The 22,696-nt window shown below is 33.6% G+C and overlaps 1 protein-coding gene across 42 annotated transcripts in view; it reads left to right on the forward strand.

The window, feature by feature from the left end:
• Positions 1 to 22,696, forward strand: part of RIMS2 (regulating synaptic membrane exocytosis 2) — a 577,313-nt gene that overhangs the window by 343,378 nt on the left and 211,239 nt on the right. For 23 of the 42 annotated variants that reach the window (XM_081816358.1, XM_081816360.1, XM_081816361.1 and 20 more), the window contains 4 exons: positions 2,027 to 2,095; positions 8,191 to 8,347; positions 10,283 to 10,399; positions 18,958 to 19,023. In XM_081816358.1, the coding sequence (XP_081672484.1) occupies positions 2,027 to 2,095; positions 8,191 to 8,347; positions 10,283 to 10,399; positions 18,958 to 19,023 (409 nt within the window). The remainder of the gene's footprint in view (positions 1 to 2,026; positions 2,096 to 8,190; positions 8,348 to 10,282; positions 10,400 to 18,957; positions 19,024 to 22,696) is intronic. The other 19 variants (XM_081816367.1, XM_081816375.1, XM_081816379.1 and 16 more) reach the window with 1 other exon arrangement.

The following is a 22,696-nucleotide window of genomic DNA, read 5'->3' on the forward strand; positions in this document are numbered from 1 at the left end:
GACTGAGCCACCCAGGCGCCCCCTTAGGAACAATTTCTTAAACAAGACACTGAAAACACTACTTTTAAAAGAGAAGATTGATGCATTCAATGACATTAAATTAAGTACTTGAATTCATCAGGATGTTAAATGACAAGTTCCAAGTGGAGATAACATAATTGCAATATATTAAATCTCTGTAGAATTACTAGCAAAATAGATCGACTTCTATCGGGAACATAATAAGATTTGGAAGGAAGCAGCATTTACAGATCACATATACCCATCCACCCCCAACTCTATGCGCAAACCCACACAAGACCACTCACAAAGGCCGATAAAATGAACTTCATTTTTTGCTGTTGTCATTCTTATTTTACACCAGAGGCAGATCTGATTCTTGACCAACACCAAAAGCATATAATCTTTAGGCCCTAGTATATCTGGCACATTAAACTATCATTACCCTGTCCTTGAGCATTTGCATTTACAAAGTGAAATCATGTTACAAGATGAGTAGCAATTCTTATTATGTCTCTCTTCAACAGCTTCATCTGTGGTATCCTTCTTTTCCCCAAATCCATTTAGAATGTATACACTAATTCTGTAAATCATTTTGTGCTCAGTCTTTTGGGATATTGTGTGGTAATTGTAGTTTCCATATCAGTTGGGGCTGTAAGAGTCTATGATTTGATTGAGTTTAAATTTTTTAAAGGCTTTGGAAGGAAAATAGCAGTGAACCCATTCAGTGGGACCACATGATCAAAACAGATCAGTGTCTTTTATGTAACCATTAAAAGGAGGAAAGCAAGAGTTCCTGGCAACAGACTCTTCCCCTTCCCAAGAGGGCAGGGGTAAAAACAAACAAAAAGAGAAAAAAATGTATAGAGTATTTCTAAGAGGAAGTTGGAAATATTGGAGGGCATTTCTAGAACATTTAATTATTGCTACTTTAGACACCTTGTAAAACGTGAACTCTCAGTATTTTATATACGTTACAGGAAAGCATTTATTTTCTGATAACTGAATTTGGTCTATTTAATGAATAATGTATGGTGTAAGTAGACAGACAAAAGAAGTCATTTCTTGAAATAGCAACACTGTTTTCATTTATCATTAAGCATTTTCTGATTGTAAGGAAGGAAAAAATACTGTAATAAGGGATTCTATTGTATAAGATGTGCCTATTTTTGAGACACATGTAGGAGAAAAAATATATTAAAAAACAAATTATAACAGGTTTATTTATATATGTGATATATTTCATAATTAAATGTGAAGACAATCTGCTGTAACCATCAATTCAGTGCTATTTTTGCCATAGCATGATAAACATTTTAAAATTTTGTTATAGAGGTCTTTAATTATGTTAATTATTACTGCTCTGTTAAATTTAGGCTAATTTCTTAGAAAATATAACAATTGTGTGTAATCAATACACAATTTAGATGTATTAATAAGTTTGTGGATGATTTCTCATTTTCTTTTCAAAGCAATGGAGGAACAGCTAAACTAATACTAAAAGGTAGATGGTTTAAGATGTCTTAAATTATACTTCTCCATGAGTGTGAAAAATGAAGAATTGGGTACATTTAATTTATTAGTCATGCATATTAGAAAAAGGCACATGAATGCTCTTGAAATAACATTGTCTTGCTTTGAAATTTATATAGACTTAAGTACCTTTGTCTAAAAGCATCTGAAACTGACTTAACATAGCTATTTTTAACTTAGCTTTTTGTTCAATAGATTTTATCAATCAGCATCAAATCACATACATATATTATTTAATATTATTTCAAGCTTTAAGGCATTTAGGAAATTTATTTTATCCATTTTAAGAATAATTTATTTTAAGAATAATATCTTCACATTATGAAATATGTGTAAAAATAAGCATGAGCTTATAATGACTTTCCTTCTCTCTATATTTTTTATTCTCAAGTATTTCATTCAGATTTCTTTCATTTGTTTTTCAGGTTGATGAGGAGTTTTCTTTTTCCTTATTAATCAGCAATTTTAATTATTGCTATTGTTTGCTTCATAGGGTCAAAAAGAATAAGTGATAGTGAAGTCTCTGACTATGACTGTGATGATGGAATTGGTATAGTATCAGGTAAGAATTTCAGAATTATTTTATAGTAATAAGGAAGGGTTATTCATCATTATCTACCAATAAACAGATTAAATAATAAATAAAATGAGAAAGAAATAACTTGCCTCTTTATCCACCCCACCCCCCAAAAAAAAACAACCTTATGGCAGTTTAACCTCTTGAATAATTCCAGTTGCTGGAACTCTTGTATCAATTATTAAACTGAATATTCTTACTGAAATGTGTCAGATAAGTGAATACTTCTAAGTTTTCTATTTTTAAACTACTAAATAATAAGGATTTCACCATAAATTTGAAGTTATTGTATAGTTGAAACTTCTTTATACTGCATAACAGTGTGAAAAAAAATCTTTTTGACGTCACCAACATACCCAAATATGTCAAATATTTGCACTTTTTGAAATTTTTTTCATTGTTGTCATGATTATATATCAGGCACAGCTTTATTTTCAAATTATGGTATTGTAGTTTAAATTTTGCCTGATTTATGGTTGGAAATTTATCTGATGATTTAAAAAATATGAAGATGATTTCAAATCCTCGAAATCTGTTACTATTAGAAAGCTGAAGCATCACCATATTCTTTTTTTTTCATATTCTTTTTATCAACCTGAAAATCAGGATTATGGTATTGTGGTTTTTGAAATGTTATCTTTTCATAGGCTCATAACTTTAATAAATTACATTTACATAACTGTCATGATAACTAAGACTTAAACGTTAATTCTATTAAAAAATACTTTTCTATGTTTTCTTTTTTTTAAATGTCCTTTTTGTTTTAAGCTCCATCATTAACAGTAGTTTCAATAGAGACTAAATGCTTCAATCAGTAGTTTGTCAAGTAATTTGACTGTCAGCTGAACCAAATAATCCTATATTCTCTGTGAAATTGTTCCTAAGGCATTTCGAATGTGAATTGCATATATTCATATACACAGTACCTTCTTACCCCCCATGTTAACTAGCATTTTAAACAACTAACCTAAGTCTAGACACCAGCAAATCTGTTAGTACTTTCTTCCCCATATGCCGAGATTCGTTTCCAATTGCACATTACATATCTGTCAAATTCAAAGTATCTGTTACAACCGTTCAAAACCCTTTTAACCTGAACTATCAGCCTTCTCTCAATAATGAGCAGTTTCAGCTGCTTTATTTCATTTTTCCAAGGTTACAAGGCAGATGTCTTGAAAATTAACTATGCCAGAGGGAGTATTTCCCATGTGCTTACTTACTTCATTTATTCTGATAATTCAAGTCAGAGGTACTTTTTTATATTTGCATTGCTAATGTTATTCTTCAAAGGAAATAGAAACTTTGATTGATATTGAAATTTAGGGTTCTCAGGGAAGCGACTGCTGGCATGGATTTTGTGCCCCAGGGGTATACTGAGTAGGGAAAGAATGGTGTTGTACACCAACTATTCTTTTTTTTTTTTTTTTATTGTGTTAATCACCATACATTGCATCATTAGTTTTTGATGTAGTGTTCCATGATTCATTGTTTGCTTATAACACCCAGTGCTCCATTCAATACGTGCCCTCTTTAATACCCATCACCGGGCTAACCTATCCCCCCTCCCTCCTCCCCTCTAGACCAACTATTCTTTGAACCAGTTGACTCACCCCACAATGCTAATAAATGGAATATATATATAAAATATGAGATTATAGCCACTTAGAATGTTAGTGTTATTTTCTACTCTGACCTGAAACAATATACAAATACATGTAAATAATTTATTTTCCATTGGGAAGGTAGAATGATGTTTTAATAATTAACTCTTAAATGTCACATATAATATTCTGATTTCCTAAGTTAATTACCTAAATTCAATACTCATTTTTTATCACTTCGGAGTAGCTCTTTATATTATTAATAATGAATATTTTCTTAAAACTCTTTCTTCTTAGTTTTCATGAGACTGCATTATTTGAATTTTCTTCTTGTAGTAACTCTTCCTCCTTTTCTCAATAGTCTCCTTTAAACTCCATAGTCATATCTCTTTTCTCTCTATATATTCCCTTACCTTGGATTTCAATGATGCTCCTTTTATAAATGCCTCTCAAAACTTTATTGACAGTCCTAATGCCTTTCCCAAGATTCTTTTCCACATGTGTAACTGTTTGCCTATGAGACTGAAAATACTGTTACCTCCTTGTCTCCAAACTGGTAAACCTTCTAAACTTCTCTCTTTGTAGTATACTTTTTTTTCCCCCAAAGATCTGATATTTGACACTTGACACACACACACAGAGAGAGAGAGCACAAGCAGGGGGAGGGGCAGAAGGAGAGGGAGAAGCAGGCTTCCCACTCAGCAGGGAGCCCGTTGTGGGGCTCAATCCCAGTATCCTGGGATCATGACCTGAGCCGAAGGCAGATGCTTAACCAACTGAGCCACCCGGACACCCCTTTGTAGTATACTTTTAACTTCCTGGTGGGCTAATCAAATGTTAAGAGTCATTTATTTCTTCCCTTTTTTTGCTTTTGTATCTGATCACAAATTGTTGGTTCATACTAGAACGTCCCCAGACTCCATTGTTGGACTTTTTTGCTGTCTACATTCACTACTCTAGTGATTGCATCTCTTTAAAGTCCCATGCCTTCATATAGCATCTGTATGCTAAACTTCCCACATGTCCAGTCAAAACCACTTATTTGTATTCTAAATTTTTATTTTCTACTGCCCACTTGACATCTGTGCTTGGAAATGTAGCAGTTATCTTCAGCTTAACATGTCTAAAACTGAACTCCTGATCTTTCCCACCAAACCAAGTTATTGATGGTGACTCCATTCTTTTACTTGAATTAAAATTTTACATTTGTTCTTCTGCTACTCTTCCTCCTATGTCCAACATCAAATCTTAGACAAAATCGTCCCAGTGCCTCTACCTTCAAAATATGTCCAGAATCTGATTATTTTCCATGTCTCCATTGCTGTCGTCCTGGTTCATCTCTTGCCTGACTTACTGCCTTTCTCCTTTCAGTCTGTTCTCAGCATGGCAACTGAAGAGATCCTGTTTAAAGAAGATAACTCCATAAGGGCGAAGCTTTTTGTTTGTTTTGCTCACTGTAGCTCATAGAATAACATGCTCATACAGTCATAAATACTTGTTGAATGAAAGATAGTATTGATTTTTTTCTGTGTAGTCTGTTGCTACCACCAGTTGTCATACTCCAAAGTTGTACCTCTAGCTATATGTGGCTATTTATATTTAAATTGATTTAAAATAAATACGTTAAAAATTCAGTTTCTCATTAACACTAGCAAGATTTCAAGTGCTCGATAGTCATGTGTGTCTAGTGGCTACCATATTGGACAGTGCTGATAGAGAACATTTTTATCATTTTAGAGAGTTCTGTTGGACAATCTGTTCTATGTTTTATAAGAGCAATTAATCTTGCTGCAATCTCTCTAACCTTTAGGTTGAATTGTATACTGCTGTCAGCTTCATCTTCCTAAATTATTACTTTGATCATGAAAGATGAATGTAGTCTTAGAGCACAGTGAGAGCATTGAGAGTGAGATAGAATTTGCTTTAAATCCCAGATCTTGTATTTGACAATTAAAATTTCTTAGTAAATTTCTTAATGTAAATTTCAGTTTCCTTAAATATAAAATGGGGCTAATATATTTTTTTAAAGATTTTAGTTATTTATTTGTCAGAGAGAGAGAGAGAGCACAAGCTGGGGGAACGGCAGGCAGAGGGAGAAGCAGCCTCCCTGCTGAGCAGGGAGCCTGATGCACGACTCTATCCCAGGACCCTGGGATCATGATCTGAGCTGAAGGCAGATGCTTAACCGACTGAGCTACCCAGGTGCTCCAAAATGGGGATAACATTATCTTCTTTGCAGAGTTGGTTCTTTCACATCGTTTATAGATTCCTGAAAAAACCTTGTGCTCTGCAAAATCATGGACTAAAAACAACAGGGCATCTGGGAATACCAGTTGGATCAGACCATTCAAAACTCATGTAGCTTTGTAATCAAAACACTAAAAATAAAAGTCCAAGCACAATTTTTAAAAGTCATGTTAACTTTTAAGCAATAAAAGTAGTAAATGTGGGATTTAAAAATAAAATGAAGGTATCTAGATGGAAGGAGTATGTCTAGATGGAAAGGAGGATAAGTCTACACAGTTACGGTGTCAAGGGAAATATTCACACAACCAGGAAGAACCCATGCAAGAAATACTTCTAAGATGGAGTTTTTTTTTGGCCAAAGTGAGCCAAAAGGAAGAACATGGGATGAATGAGCATCATATTTAGTTCTGTATTTCTCTAGCTTTCTGCATCCAACTGTGTTAATGTTCTTTGCTTTCAGCTGCTTTTATTGGTAGATAGAGTGGACACTGTTGATGCTCCCACAGCCTCTTTAGTTCAGCTGGTTTACACATCGCCAGTGAATGTTGGCTGCTAACAACTCACAGCTGCCCCATGTTCCGGAGAATTGGCCTTAGACAAACAGAAAACAATCTCACCCACTTCCCACTGGCAGTCTTCAGTCATGACTGGCTAACATTGGACCCTTGCTTCAAAGTCAGAGCAGCTCTGGTACAATTCACAGGCCAGTGGAATCAAGCTGACATCACATTCTTACTTAGTTTCTTCTCGTGCCCTGTTCTAATTCCTTTCTCTTGAGACCACTCCTTCAGTCGTTTGTGTGCACTCAAATCTTTCTCCTGCTGCATTCCTTGGGAACCTAACTTCAGATAATACTGCAAAATGTGAACATGTTGGGAAAAATCACATATGAACCAATACTTCTGAGTTATTTCTGAGACAAATGTTGTAGCAGAACACTTTGTACAGTACTAGCAGAGGTCCTGGCACATAGTAAAAGTCAATAGCAGCCATGATGAACATGCTGAAGATAATGGTGGTGGGGCAAATACCAGTTCCTGCCCAGAAATGTTCAGGTTCTTTCCATTACAAGCCTCATGATGTTTTAGATATACACAACTTGGGTCAAACTTACTGTTTAGTTCCCTACCGCTGCCCCCCCATTGAACTGCGGTTTTTCTAGCAACTTTGAATTCCTTCTACTTTTCTCTCCATCAGTCAAATATCTATTGCTTCCTAAGATTCGTTTGAGTTCTATCACTTCTAATACACTTTTTCTAAGTATGTCAAATCATTGAGCTGTTTCTTTCCTCCAAACTGTCGTGTTTTTATTCTCAGGCATCTCTTGTATCTCAGCCCTGTCAATCACTATAAGAAAAACAGTTTACATAGGTACTTCAGATGGTATTCCGAATACTTTCTAATATTGTTTATCTCTTAAAGAAATAACCACAGGGGCACCTGGGTGGCTCAGTTGGTTAAGCATCTGCCTTCGGCTCAGGTCGTGATCTCAGGGTCCCGGGATCGAGTCCCACATGGAGCTCCCTGCTCAATGGGGAGGCTGCTTCTCCCTCTTCCTGCTGCTTCCCCTGCTGTGCTCTCTCTCTGTCAAATAAATAAAATCTTTAAAAAAAAAAAAGAAATAACCATAGACTTTTAGGAATTTTTGTGAAGTTCATAATTCTGAATATTTATAATTGTTGCAAAGTAATTAAAGCTCTTCTAGTTTATTGAAGAGATGAAAATGTTTTTAGAGTAAACTTGCCTCTTTTAGTAAAGATAACTAACTGTATATAAAAGTTTTAGCTTAGGGGCGCCTGGGTGGCTCAGTCATTAGTGTCTGCCTTCGGCTCAGGTCGTCATCTCAGGGTCCTGGGATCGAGCCCCGCGTCAGGCTCCCTGCTCCGCGGGAAGCCTGCTTCTCCCTCTCCCACTCCCCCTGCTTGTGTTCCCTCTCTCGCTGTCTCTCTCTCTGTCAAATAAATAAATAAAAATCTTAAAAAAAAAAAAAGTTTTAGCCTAACTAGCACAGTGCCTTGGACATAGTAGCTATCTAAATATTTGTCATTCATTTTTAATTTAAGTGTTCACAAAATATTATTTTATGATGGTATTATGTTTTACTCATTATGCTTTACATTTAATATGTTCAGAGGCTTTCAATTTCGCTAACATTTAGTTTTTTCACTGAAGTACAAAATGCCAAAGGACTTAGTGAGTAGATGACTGCACTCTTCATCTTTGCACCTCTAGATTATCGACACGATGGTCGAGATCTTCAAAGCTCAACCTTATCAGTGCCGGAACAAGTAATGTCATCAAACCATTGTTCACCATCAGGATCTCCTCACCGAGTAGATGTTATAGGAAGGACTAGATCATGGTCACCCAGTGTCCCTCCTCCACAAAGGTAGGATACCATACACGTTTTATTTGTAGGATGCTATTAAAAGCCCATTTATCACAAAGAATTCAATAATTTCTAAAGGTAATAAATTCTTGTGGGAGAAAGTGACTTAAGAAAAAACAGATATGTTCTTCAACAACCTAAATATTGAGAGTAATATGAAATATGGACTACTTTGTAACTTCGGTTGATGTATGTTTCTTTTATGTGAGAGTTCAAAATCATAAAGAAGACCCAGCTTTCAGATATGCTGAACTAAGCATATCTAGTTAGAGCCAACGAACTATACTCTTGAATGGTATAGGTATTGATAATTTAAGAAATAGGAGAAAATAAACATCTGATGGGGTTTTAAAGTTAGGAGAAATCATGCAAAGAATAAAAAAAAAAGCACAGGCAGAGGGAAGAGTGACTCAGAAAATCTACAGCTCTAAGTCTTAATGCCTCGTAGAAAACTCTCATCAATCCAGTTAAGTACAGAAAGCTTACAGGAGTAAGAGCCATGGAAATAATATATTTACGAACAAGAAATATTTATAGAATTCACATTTTATATACTTGCAAAGTTTAAGAAAATTTGAACTCTTAGAATGATAGTTTTATAATGCCTATTTTGAATGAATAATTGATTTATTTTTAGATTTAGACTTTTTCCTTATGATTTTAATTTTATACATGGTACTGGGCTTTCTAAGAGAACTTAAGATTTGTTATATTTATGAATTTATTTAGTGTATAAAGATGTAAGTACTAGAAAGTGTTTACTTAATTTAGACAATTAAAGTAATTAAAAAATATATTAAGTTTATAAAAATTTAAAATGATTGATTAACTAAGTTTGTAAATGGGACTAAAATTATTAAAAGTCTTCTGAAAAGTAATTGTTCAAATATGGTAGACCTATCAATAGAATAATATTTTTAATCTGAAATTTAAATTTAAGAAAGAACTAGATTTTGGATTTTAACTTTAATAAATTAAGCCATTTCTTATTTTTAAAAAAAGGACATTGAACATTATATCAAAAACCAATGATGTACTATAGCTTGGCTAATTGAATTTAAATAAAAAAATTTAAAAAAAAAAGGATGCTCGACTTTTACCAGGGAAAGAATATTGGAACACACCTAAAAAAAATAGGCAAAGTTTTAGAATAGATTCAGCTGTGCCTAACAGAAAACAATAGCAAAAGCCATGTAGAGGCTTATTCTATCATGAAAAAGAAGTGTGTAAGTTGTCAGTCCAGGCCAAGAATGGTAGCTTAAAATAAATCATCATTGATCATTTATAAAGACTTCAATTTAGATTTTAAAAAACAGATCATAATCATGTTCCTAAAACAAGATACACCAATATTATCTATAAGCAACATGCTAAACTCATTTTCTCCACACAAATTTATTCCTCCTCCTGTATTGCGTATAAAAATCACTTTTGGAAACCTGGGTGTCATCCATTAATAATTTTGATAATCCTTATCTCTACCCCCACTGATACCATGTTTATGTTTATCTCTGTTATAGCAGCAATCCCCAACTTCACTGTCAGCCTCCAGTTGAAATGTATCCCATTAGCCCGAGATGCAATTAGTTAAAACAAAAAACTTGGGACTTGGCATTACACTGATTTTTATCTTTTTCTACGTTCTTTATTAATAAACCTCCTTTTTAGGGGTGCCTGGGTGGCTCAGTTGGTTAAGCGACTGCCTTCGGCTCAGGACATGATCCTGGAGTCCCCGGATCGAGTCCCACATCGGGCTCCCTGCTCGGCAGGGAGTCTGCTTCTCCCTCTGACCCTCCTCCCTCTCATGCTCTCTGTCTCTCATTCTCTCTCTCGCAAATAAATAAATAAAATCTTTAAAAAAAAAAATAAACCTCCTTTTTAGTGTAGTGCATGATTATGGTTTATTAAAATATTTAATGGATTTTGCTATTGCAGTCGGAATGTGGAACAGGGGCTTCGAGGGACACGCTCTACTGCTGGACATTATAATACAATTAGCCGAATGGATAGACATCGTGTCATGGATGACCGTTACTCTCCAGATAGAGACAGGTAAATAGGATTAAATACTATTAGACCTTATTATAATCGCTGCCTTCAGGACGAAGGTATTACCATAAAATATTTTCATCCAGAACTTGGATATTTGTTAATCTTAGCTTCTAACACCATTTCCTTTACAATGCCTACATTCGTTCTTATGACCACCGTGTAAAAAAATAAAACAAACAAGAACAACCTTTTCTTTGGTTTAAAAAAAATCATCTTTTGCAGTTTTGGTCCTTTGTTAAATCGAACAGTTAAGCTAGTGAGTCTGCACATGAGGTTATAAGGATAATTATAACAAAATAGACATTTTATTATTTTCATTTATCATAACCAATCATTACATATAAATATACTTCGTGAGACAGTAGATTTAAGGTCTTTTATATTCATCAGGGAAACCAGTGTGACTTTATATATAAAAGTATTGACACAAGTCTGGTTTGTTTAGGAAACAGACACAAAAACTGATTCATGAAGAGGTTTTTCCTCATGGCTTTCAGTAAACCTTTTAAGCATCTTAAAGAATTATGCTTATTGGTTTCTGTATTTGGAAGAATTCTCCAAGTTTGCTCCATTAAATGTGACATACTTGGAAATAACATATGTTTCAATGCATTAATCACACTAATTACTACTAATTTGTTTTTAAGTTAAATTAATTAACCCTTGAATTCATGGTTTAGTTCTATATAAAATGAAAAATGCTATGGTATTTCCCCCACACTGTCAAATAGGTTTGAGATAAGGATTAGCAAAGAAAGCTATTATGATAAAGTATTTTGATATGACAAAGAATATTATGATAAAGTAACAAGGGAATGCAGAAGTCTCTTTGTATGAGACCTAAACCAATTTTAATAAGAACATCTTAAATCAACTGACTTGAGAAGTTCCCAATGTTCATCATTGTCAATATTTATAAACTTAATTGTTTTCATCTACATCTAAGGTTATACTCAATTCAGGCTTATAATTTCATTGTGTTAAGTAAACTTTTCCAAAAGAAAAGGTAGGGAACATCTATCCTAATCTTCAATAGTGTCAAACAAGTATTAGCTTTTGTATCTGAGATCTAAGAAGAAATAGAAGTTATTAAATTAGTATCTTTATTAATTGTTAAATAAAAGTTAATGTGGTATTTTTTTTTTATTTGCTTAACTTTTTCATAGTGATCTGTGTCTTTAGTGGTAATTATAGGTGTGGTACCTAAAGAAATTGTATCACATCAAGTATGATACTAGTGAAAGAAAAATAAGTGTATGGGCACGATCAGGAGTTGGAAGAAGTCATATTAGGGTGGGTGAATGAGTACTTTCATTAAACATTATAGAATTCTAATAAGTTTGATCATCTCTGGAAATTTTATTTATACAGCGATTCATAAACTCCTTGTTCTTTGAAAGTTCCTTAAGGCAATGATGAAAGAAAAAAGTCTGAAATGACTTTAAATCCTTCAAGTTTGCATAAAATTTTTCTTTAGATGAGAAATGGACTTGATATTTTCTCTGAAGACAATATGGTCTAAATCTTGCAGAGAGGAATAGAATAAAATTAACCTCTACAATTATATTCACAAACAAAAATAGTCACTATCATGCAAACACATAATAATTTATGAGTATTTTAAGACAAATGGCCATAGCATTAATGATAAAAGACTTGCTGTTAAATCCTTGGTATATAGCTATTATGGTCATAACTGCTATGTCATTATATTTTTTCTTGTTTATAACTTTATGAATCATTTAGTTTGACAAAAATGTTCAAGTAATTCAGAAGTTTTGGAGGAATTTGACCCCTGGGCTTCATCACTTTTTTAGAGTGCTGTAGATTACCAAATCATAATTACTGGGGTTTCATCACTTTTTTAGAGTGCTGTAGATTATCAAATCATAGTTACCCCTAATTGTGAGCTGTTTTACATTTTTTTTAAATAACTAAAATAGAATTTCTTTTAAATAAGACTAAAAAGCTATTTCTAATATTATATTTAAGTTATCTGTGTAAACATTACTTATTAACATGAGGGATCAAAAATCAAGAAGTACAATAGTATCCATGTTAGGTAGTCTATCAAATTATTAAACAATGGGTTCTTAATTTCTGTTTTATGCTTTATATTCTAAATATTCTAAAAGATTTTCAATAATAGAATGCATGTGAAGACATCGTAATTTTTATGCACTCTTTAGAAGGTAATAATTCTCTAGAACTCTTACAGTGAATTTTCATGATAGTGTTTTATATAGTCAATCAATAATACTGTTGATTAAAAAGCCTAAAAGAGAATTTCCTTTGAGATAGTAAGTAAAATGTAGGCATTTTGAGTGGTACATTAACTATTCTTGTCAGTAATAAATGGTGCACTGGACCAGAAGAGTATTTTATTGAATATACTCTTTTTTTGTAGGATTTGGAACCAAATGGCATTGCATTTTAATGTAGGCTTTTTATTACTTGCTAGCTATGTTTCTTTGGGAAAATTAATGTCTTTGACACTTGATTTCCTTATCTATAAAATTAGAACATTAGTACCAACTTTGTAAGGTTGTGGGGTAGATTAAATGACACAGCACCTCCAGTTGCATAGTACATACTCAGAAAATGTGCCTTGCTCTTAACATTTTAAAAGATCTTGTGGCTTACAAATAATTGACATCTTAATGTGCTTATTAACTAAGCAGAAAAAAAAGAAATCAGTTAATACAGGTATTTTTTTTTAAAAAGCTTTGTAGAGAGTGTAGAACATGAGTTGGACCTTGAAAAATGGACATGCTTATTTAGGCAAGAACAAAAGCATAAGTACAGAGGCAAAACATACATATATATCAGAAAGACTCAGTATGAAGGATGAAGGACTTGGGACATATTGGAAAGTTGTGCATGAAGATAATAGCTTTTACATTGGCTACATTGGGTGAGAAATGATGCTCTTTGGCATTAATTTATAGGGCCTGGCTAAACCTAAGTGGTATAAGAAGGAGATAATAGTATTCGGATTCCCTTTTTCTTGCAGGTAATGTTAAAAAGAATTATATATCAAAATTTGACTGGATCTTTATATCTCTGCACATCTCACTCTGTTATCATTAGTCAAAATCCTATTCTGTTTTGAAAAGAAAATAGGTTCTTTGTAAGTAATTCAGAAACTTGGATGCAGGGCTGTTAGCTAAAATGAAGAACTATAACAGACATCGTTCATCTTCCTCTCCATCCCCCATACTTTTTAGATCATTGTTTCTCTGGTAAATCATGGTAACTATGACTAGGAACATAATTTTCCTGGGCAACCTATGTGGCTTTAGTATTAGAAACCATTTCAAGAGCTTATTTGTTTACATGAGTTAATTTACTATTAGAATAAATATAGAGTACTAGATAATATTTCTGTAACATGTCAGAGATATCATGCAGTACTCATTTTTATGTCTATCCTGGAGACCAAAATATATTGGGTACCTTTAATTCTATGCAGTATACCTTTAGCATAATAAGAAAAAAAAATACAATTAACACTGGCCTAAGATACATCACTTCATAGGCTTTTTTTGTGTGTGCATTCAATTAATACATTTATATTCTAAAAAGAAAAATGTCATATTATATGGATCTCTAGGATACCTCACCCACTTATGCCATTTCTTACTCTTTATCAGCCAACCAGCTGTAAGGAAGTGTCAAAATTACCCATAACTATTTATAGTCTTCTTGGTCCTTTTAGTTATCAACAATGAGGGGAACACATCTCTGCAAGTTTGAAAATACAGAGAAAGTAAATTAAAAGCAATACATTTTATTACATTTCAGGAATATATTTTAACATAGTTAAATCATACTGAGAATGTTTTAGGAACTATAAAGTAGCAAAACATTAACAATATTGAAGACAGAACAGAAAGTTTTGCATTAAGTTGAGATTGTTGGAAACTTTGCTTTCAAAAACTATAGGTTATTTAAGGATGAGATATTTTATTTCTTCTTTTTGCAGTCCTTTTTGTCTGGTGGTTTCTAAAAGGAGACATTCAGATTCATCTGATATAATGGAAGGATAATTCATTATAAATACAGTTTTGTTTTGTCTTTAAAGATTACATTCCTTAATAAGAATCAGAGTGTCTAGAAATTAGATCAATAATCCAGTTCAATTATTTGAATAGTGAAATTTGTCATTATGATTTTTGAATCTATAACTTCTTTTTTTCACTCTTTAAAATTTAGTAATTCTTTTAGTTTTCTATTTTTTTTACAATGAATTACTGCTCTGCTCAATTTTAAAAAATTTTCAAAGAGATTGGATAAATTGCAATTTTTAACATAATTTTTTAACTCATTATGTATATTGGCGACAGTATTGTTTACTTAGGTTTTATAATTCCATTAATTTTGGAAGAAATGTAAGAATGATTTAACTGAGAAGAGTAAATGAAATGTTTTTAAGTTGTATCAAGTGGATGTGGGAAAGGACCTTGAATGCATCTCTGGATCTTAGGTGGATTTTACTTCCAAAACAATGTGGATTTAAATTTATGTAATATTCAGTGATGCATTTTTATAGTCATCACAGAATCTCAAGGGGTATCATGACCAGATTGGGTTAAGAGGTACAACATGACTATAGAAAACTATGCATTTCGGGTTCTCCAACGAAACAGAGCCAGTAGGATAGATAGATAATAAGGATTTGGCTCACATAATTATAGAAGTCAAAAGGCCTACCATCTACCCTATGCAAGCTAGAGACCCATGAAATGATGGTATAATTCGGTCCAAGTCTGAAGGCTTGAAAACCAGGGTGGCCAATGTTATAAATCCCAGTCTGAGGAACAGAGAGGTAAGAGATGTCCAGCTCTAAAGTTGAGGCAGGAAAAAGGGAGGAATTCATCCTTTTTCCTATTTTGTTCTGTTGAGCCTCTCACCAGATTCTATGATGCTCACCCAGATTGAGGAGGGCAGTCTACTGAGTCCACTGATTCAAACGCTAATATCATCCTGAAGCACCCTCACAGACACCCCCCAGAAATAACATTAAATGTGAGCACCCCTTGGGCCAGTTAAATTAACAGTCACAAAAAGGGAAATAAAACAAATTGATGTTTGATAAAGGTGATCCTTGCTTAATGTTTTCTTTGGCTTTATAGAGACAAAATTAACTATAAGGCTCCTCAAGGAGAATATTAGAAATTGATGATGATATATATGTTCTATGAATTTGAAAATTTTAATAAGTTTTGAAGTTTATATATTTTCATTCCTCAAGTAATTTTCAGAGAAGATCTATTTGTTCTTAATGCAATAAATCCTAACATCACAACTGTTGGGTATTACTTCTACTCTTTGTAGTGCCAGGAATATCTTTTTTGAATACTGTTTTACTTTCTTTTTATACCACATAGGTTTGTAATGTTCTGTTTACATTTCTAGAAGTTTCTGTGATTATGTGAACCACTGCTCTCTTTGGAGGGTAGGCTCACCATGAAAATAGTATAATTCTGTTTTTACTTTTTAGTTCAATCCAAAATATATTTATTGAGTGTGTCACCCAATTGTGCACAAAGATTTAAAATAGACATTATCCTGGCCTAAATAAACAGATGATCCAACTAATTATACCAACTCATATATACCAACTAATATATAATATACCAACTAATTATAAAACATAGAAGCCTGTCAGGCCAAGCATAATATTATTGGAATAGATTGGAGAGAAAATTACTTGCTTGAGTATTGGAAAAAAAGCTTTAAAGGGAAGTTGGACTTTAAAGATTGAGTAGAATTTTCAAAGGCAATAAAGTGGAGACAGAGGGAGGATAATGGCATTCTTGGCAGAGTGATAAGCATGAACAGTCTCAGAGTCAGGAAAGTATGGGATATATTTAGAGAATCTTAGGTGGTCTGGCATACCTACATAAAAAGTTATAGTATGAGGGGTGGGAAGTGATAGGCTATACTGAAGATTGAAGTAGTTTAGAACTTAATTTGCATGCTGTTTTAAGGAATATGACTTGTTTTTGATATGTGAAACCAGAGAAGGATTTTAAGCAAAGTACCTACATGATCAAAAGCATAATTTATAATTATCTTGCTTGTAGACAGAGTGGAGAATGGATTGGATCAGGAAAGGGTTGGGGTTGAAGGAGGGGAGCAATAGATTATTTTAGTAGACATGGTAAGCCTGATTGAAGGTAGTAGCAGGAGAAAAGGAATAGAAGAGATAAATCTGAGTTATTTAAGCATTAGAACTAGCTGGGTTTATAAATCAATTAAATGTGGAAAATAAGGAAAATGGAGGAGTTAAATTATGAAATTTTTTAAAACTTGGCTTGTTAAGTAAATATTTAAATCTTTAGTTAAAACTGGGATTACACAAAGAGGAACAGCTGAAGTATTATATTAAGTTTCAAAGGAGGGTTAAAGAATTATATTTGAAACTAGAGGGTCTTTTAGAGATCATGGAGGTAACTGAGGGACTGCGGTTGTAGGTAAGGACCACGCCAAATGGATAGGGACTAGTCTTCTCACTCCCTCTTTAGCCAGAGTCATTCGGATTTTATTGCCTTCCTAATGATGGGTTTTACATAAAAATCTGCTCCAAAAAAACATTGGTCTTCTGATCAGAAAGAAAGTTTGAAAACTACTGCTCCAGCCCCCTCATTTCACAAATGCAGCACCAGGCGTCCAAATAGGCGAATGTCTTGCTCGAACCTTAAAATTAACATGCGTTTTTCTGAAGTGTCTACACGACAGTTAGGCAGCTGTGTGGGGAGCCCAGGAAGCAGCTGGAAATGTGCTGTGAAACCCAAAGAAAAATGAAAGCTAAACAAAGTGAGAGTTCACACTATAAAGGAAATGATATAATCCAGAAAGAATGTGTTGGAATATAAAGAAATTTGAAGAACCCATCTTGGGAAACCACTGCCTCTATGGAATAAAGAGAAGGAGAATCCAGTAAATGAAATGGGTAAAGAAGCAGTTAGATAGGTGGGAAACCAGGCCGTATGTGTAAATGTTAAGAGCCTGAATTTTGGATTAAGGAAGCCCTGAGTTTGAAACCCAGTCCAGCTACTTCCTATATGGCACTCACAGCCTCAGTTTTTCTCTCTGTGGCAATACTAGAACCTACCTCAAAGAGTTGTTATGAGAAATAAATGAGATAAAGTAGACAAACCGTTAATGGAGTACTTGTCACCTCATTAAGTGTTACATAAATACTAATTTTTAATAGCCTGAGAGAATCATGTTTCAAAAACCAAGAGAAGAGAGAGTGTCAAGAAACATAGGTTGAAAATCACTGTGTAACACCATAGATAAGGGTAATATGAGGAAGATCAAGAAGTTAAAGGATTTTTCAGGATTTCACAGGTAGCGTTCATAGGCTAGCTTCCAGAGAAGGGTGGAGACTGAAAGTCCCGTTACATACAGTGAACTTAAAGCTTGGATGAGAAGTGAGGAAGTGGTGGCAAAAATTGTAGGTATGGCTAAGATGTTGTATGATGAATGTCAGAGACATGCAAAGGCTTGAGAGGAAGGCGAGGTTAGTGAAGGGTTTATTTTTAGGATTAAGTGCAGTTCAGGAATGGAAGGCATGAGACAATGAATGAAGGAAGGAAGAGCGAATGTGGGAAATCAGGATTACAAGTAGAGGAGTTTCTTCCTTTGGTGCAAAAGAAAATGACAAGTGAAGATATTCTATAGGTACTCTGCATTTAGTGGTAGAAATATGACAGAGAGGATTCAAAGTTGGTTTCCTTTTTTAAAAAACTGAAACATAATGATCATCTGCCAAAATTAGGTGTGTTGGCATGAGAGGTTTTACAAAAACGGGAAAGTTTAAATCAGCGCTGTGGAAAGAAGAGGAGCCCCTAGAGATGGGTGAAAACATCAGTGTGCTGCTTCGATGGTTTAGGATAGTCATGAGGCGTGAAGTGTAGCACAGCCCACAGTAGGTAATAAACATATACTAAACATAGTGAATGGAAAAATGGATAGCATCCAATGAACCTAATAAATGAAAGTAATAACCAAATAATAATTCAAGTCAGCTTATTCCTTACTAAATGGAATTTTTAAGTCCTTTTAGCTACTTTTACTTATTCATGATTGAAGAAGAAATAATTACCTTATAAAATCTCCTATGTATTAGGAATTACCTCTTTAATTATTTTCTTCTTAAACTTCCTTGTTATTTTATTAGTTTTCTCTTTCCATCTTTCCTCCTCAAAAAGGGAAAGCAACTATAGATTGTATAACATTTTATAGATGGTGCTAGAGATGTTTGAGTGATAATTGATAAGATTTTATTTTGAAATATAATTTGTTTAAATCTTGATTTGTTATGTTTTTGTTGTGTTTATTTTGGAATACTTAGACTATTTTAACCTTTAGCACGGCCATATTACAATGGACATTGGGAGGAAAGAGCAAGCTTTCTAGTAACAGTTTTCATTTGCTTTGCTTACTATCTGCTTATCTTTTTTGAATTTCACTTTTTAAAAGTAAACTATACCTTTTCATTTCTTTCCTGAGTCTCATTTATATTCTTGTTTCTGCCATGCTTGCAGTCATTTTCTTACTCTACCTCGCTCCAGATACAGTCAGAACACTGAACATCATCACAGGGATGGCAGGTATATTTTTCTTACAATTGAGTCTGTTCATAGAATTGCATGTGCCTGTCTAATGATATGGTATAATTCACTTCTATCTCTGCTTTTTATATATATACATATATGATTATTCATGAAATATAGAAATATTATCCTTACTATATAAGATAATAGAAAATAAAGCATATGTAAATACTTTAATTGTAGTAAGATGTCAAAAACAAAGCTTCCCTTTAATGAGCTAGTATCATCTCCTTGATGACTCTAAAAATTTAGGTCACCAGGCTTTACAGTTAACCCTTGATTACCTAGAAGGATAGAATAACAGTATTTTTAAAAATTAATTGCATTTGACTGACCACCTTCATAATTATATATTTAGACAGCACTGGTTTTTACATATCTTAATCATCTGCTCCCCCACCTCCCATCCCCCACAGTTGAGGAACCAGTCCTAGAAATGCTTAGGTTGAACTGATCAGTTTATAGTTTACCTTGTCAGAGGTGGCTGTGATCTACTCAACTGGTCATAGATAATCCTGGATCCATGGAGAATATTGGGTCTGTGGGAAAATCCTTGTTTCATTTCTACTTTACCTCCATTCTCCTTATATTGAAGGGAAATATCAATTATTTGGCATTTAACCGAAAGAAGGATAAACTAGAAAGAGAAGGGAAAGAAGGTCTCTAAAAGCTTACAGTTTCTCCAGGCTTTATGTAGCTTTAGGGATTTGAGCCTGTGACATTTCAAGCCCCTGAAGGCAGAGAAGAGAGTAGCAGTGATAATGTGGTAGTGGGTTCAGCTAGTATAGATTAAGAATTATGTGCTCTACTCAGTTGTTTCAAAGTGATCTGGGTTGTGTGTGACCACTTTTGTACTATTAATTTAATTCATTAAGTTATTCATAAAAGGGTTAGAAAAAAAATTGAAACTAATGAATAAATTCCTAAGGATTGAATTCATGTAGATAAATGTAGAAGGAAACATAAGAGATAATATCAACAATAGATTCCTAACGATGGAAGTTTTGTGATGTCTTTCAGTAAATATAATTGAAATGTAGCGCCTTCCAGTTTATTATATGATAGTGATTATTGCTGTATTTTATTGTCTTTTGTATTTTCTCAGTCTCTTTTCTGTTATTTTGCTTTAATACTAAATAATTCCTTTTTGTTATGTCTTTTTATTTTTACTTTTGCTGTATATTATATTCTATTTGGGTTTGCAGTGATTATACAATTACCTTACAAAAATGTAAGGAAGTAGTTCTATAACTGTCCCTATAATTGAACAAGACCTTTCTTAAAGTGGGTGACATGAATGAGACATTACTGATTATAGGCTTATTCTAATTACACTGGTATCTTCATTTAAATTCAAGTTAAAATCTTGCACCACATTAGTTTTTTTTATATTCTACTTATCTTAGTTATCAATAAGTAAATTGCTTCATATTATTTATCTTTTCAATGAGCCAACATGTGTAGAATCAGTTCTTGATCAGCTCTAGGTTGGTTATCAATTTCATGTACTTATTCAAATTCTGAACCTAGCCTAGCTGGCCTATTTTGCATGATATATTTCTGAATTGCCTTTTATGCCATGATTTATTTTGTGGTCAGGAAACACAGTATCATTAATGTTTATATTAAGGTAAAACACAGTTAAGAAAATCAGCTTTAGAAAACAAGTAATCAAGTAGGGATTTGAGCCATCCTGTGACATTTCGAGGCCCTGCAGGCAGAGAAGAGTGTAGCAAAAAATCTTCTTACTGAAGATTTGCCATCACTTAGACGATTCCAGTATGTGAGACTAATGTACACCTACTCCTAGACAAATTTGGGTGGATTTTGTAAGAATGAAATTCTTTAGTTGCTTTTAAAAATACTATCTTTCATCATTATCAGTTTAATACACAAAAAAGAGTATGTGCACCTTTCAAAGCATAATGATAAAATGAAATCCATGAATCTGCTACCCAAACTGAAAACCAGAATTTATGGTTTTACTTATTGCATCTATCTGTAGAATCTTTGCCTATTGAATCCATATGCCTCTTTCATAGAAGTAGTAAACACTATACTGATTTTCAGTTTAACATCCCCTTTCTTTGCTTTTTTTAAAGTGACTTTGGTCATTTGTTTTCACTCTGCTAACTTTTTTGAGTTACTCAGTCTTTCTGCCCTCACCTCAATCCACTATGAGATTCTAGGATTATTGAGGATATAATCAGGTATCCATTCTCCTATGTTTGTTACCATAATTCTCTAGGCTTCTTGTCTTTAATTTAACCCCTGTACCTTTGTATGTAATGTAACTGAGCACAGCCCTTCCATGTTGAGATCATCTGGTGACCTCTTGGTTATTCCATTTTATTCACTGAAGATTTTAGCACCTGGCTTTAGTCTAACTTTTAATAATTCCTGCCATCAACCAGCGTGATGTTAGCGTTCACCTGAATGATCTGTGCAGCAGCCACTCACTTCCTTGGCTGTCTCAAATTGGACGTAGTGAACTTTATTCCCAATTTTACTTTAGTCAGTTACTGCCATGGCCATATCTGAATCTTATCATTATTTGAAATTATTACACCTCTAAAGTCTTAATTCAAATACTTCACTCTTGGACCAGAACTACACATGGTTCTTTCTTATTTTCTCACTGAGTTACTTTTACCGCACTAGCTCTTGTATCTCAATAGAGAACTCCACACTCTTGACCCCTTTTCTTATCCCTATTAGTCTCCACTTTACTTACTTACATATCCAGAGGTTGATTCCATTCTTAGGAATATCCTCAATTCCCTTGCTACATTGTTCTTCTTTTACCTATTTGACAGAGTTCACATCTGGACCAATCTCTTTCTTTTGCGGAATTGTTCTGAACTAAATTTTCCAAATTCTCCCCAACTCAACTGAATGCTTAAATGAAAAGTGACCTCTTTATTGAGAGTTGTGAAAGAAAGAAAGGATGGAAAGAGGGAGGGAAAAGAGGAGAGAGGGAGGAAAAAGAAGAAAGAATAAGAAAGAAAAGAAAGTGGCACCAACTCTCTAAGTGTCCAATTTCCCAGCGCAGATTTCAAGGTGACATTTACTGTCATGGTCTGGAAATTCCCTTTCTGGGGGTAAATATGTGTTAAGAGCTCCAAGTGAACTATAGTGTAGCTACACTACACTATATGAAATCTGCATTTTTCTGAATGGAACGAATGTAGTAAATTAAACGTGGCATCCCCAGTCTGTGAAGAATCAGAATCACCAGTCTCTCTACCCCAGCCTTGTAAAATGAAAAATTTTGAGAGCTATCTCTTTGGAACAGATGAGTAGCGGCTTAAATAATGGCTGCTAAACTTTTTATATTATTTCAGGAGACAAATATTAACTAATATTAGGAATCGAAACTCTTTTTCTTCTGACCAGGTTATGCTAACCAGTACAAATCTATCTGAGTCATTGTGTATTTTTAAACACAGTCAACATTTAAACAAACATATTTAGAATAGGTATCATGTTACCTTTTATTAATATCCCTTTATTAAGATATAGCCTTTATTTTAATAAATAATATCTTTTATATTTAAAAAATTTATCCCCATACCTTACTTTTTTCCCCCTAGTATTTATCTCTACTTAAGTCATTGTTTGGCAGCATGATGGTGGACTTTCATGTAAAGAGGTCATGGAGAAGACAACT

Source organism: Leptonychotes weddellii, chromosome 4 (assembly GCF_054177405.1).
Source record: "Leptonychotes weddellii isolate Sample4059 chromosome 4, ASM5417740v2, whole genome shotgun sequence".
Lineage (NCBI taxonomy): Eukaryota > Metazoa > Chordata > Mammalia > Carnivora > Phocidae > Leptonychotes > Leptonychotes weddellii.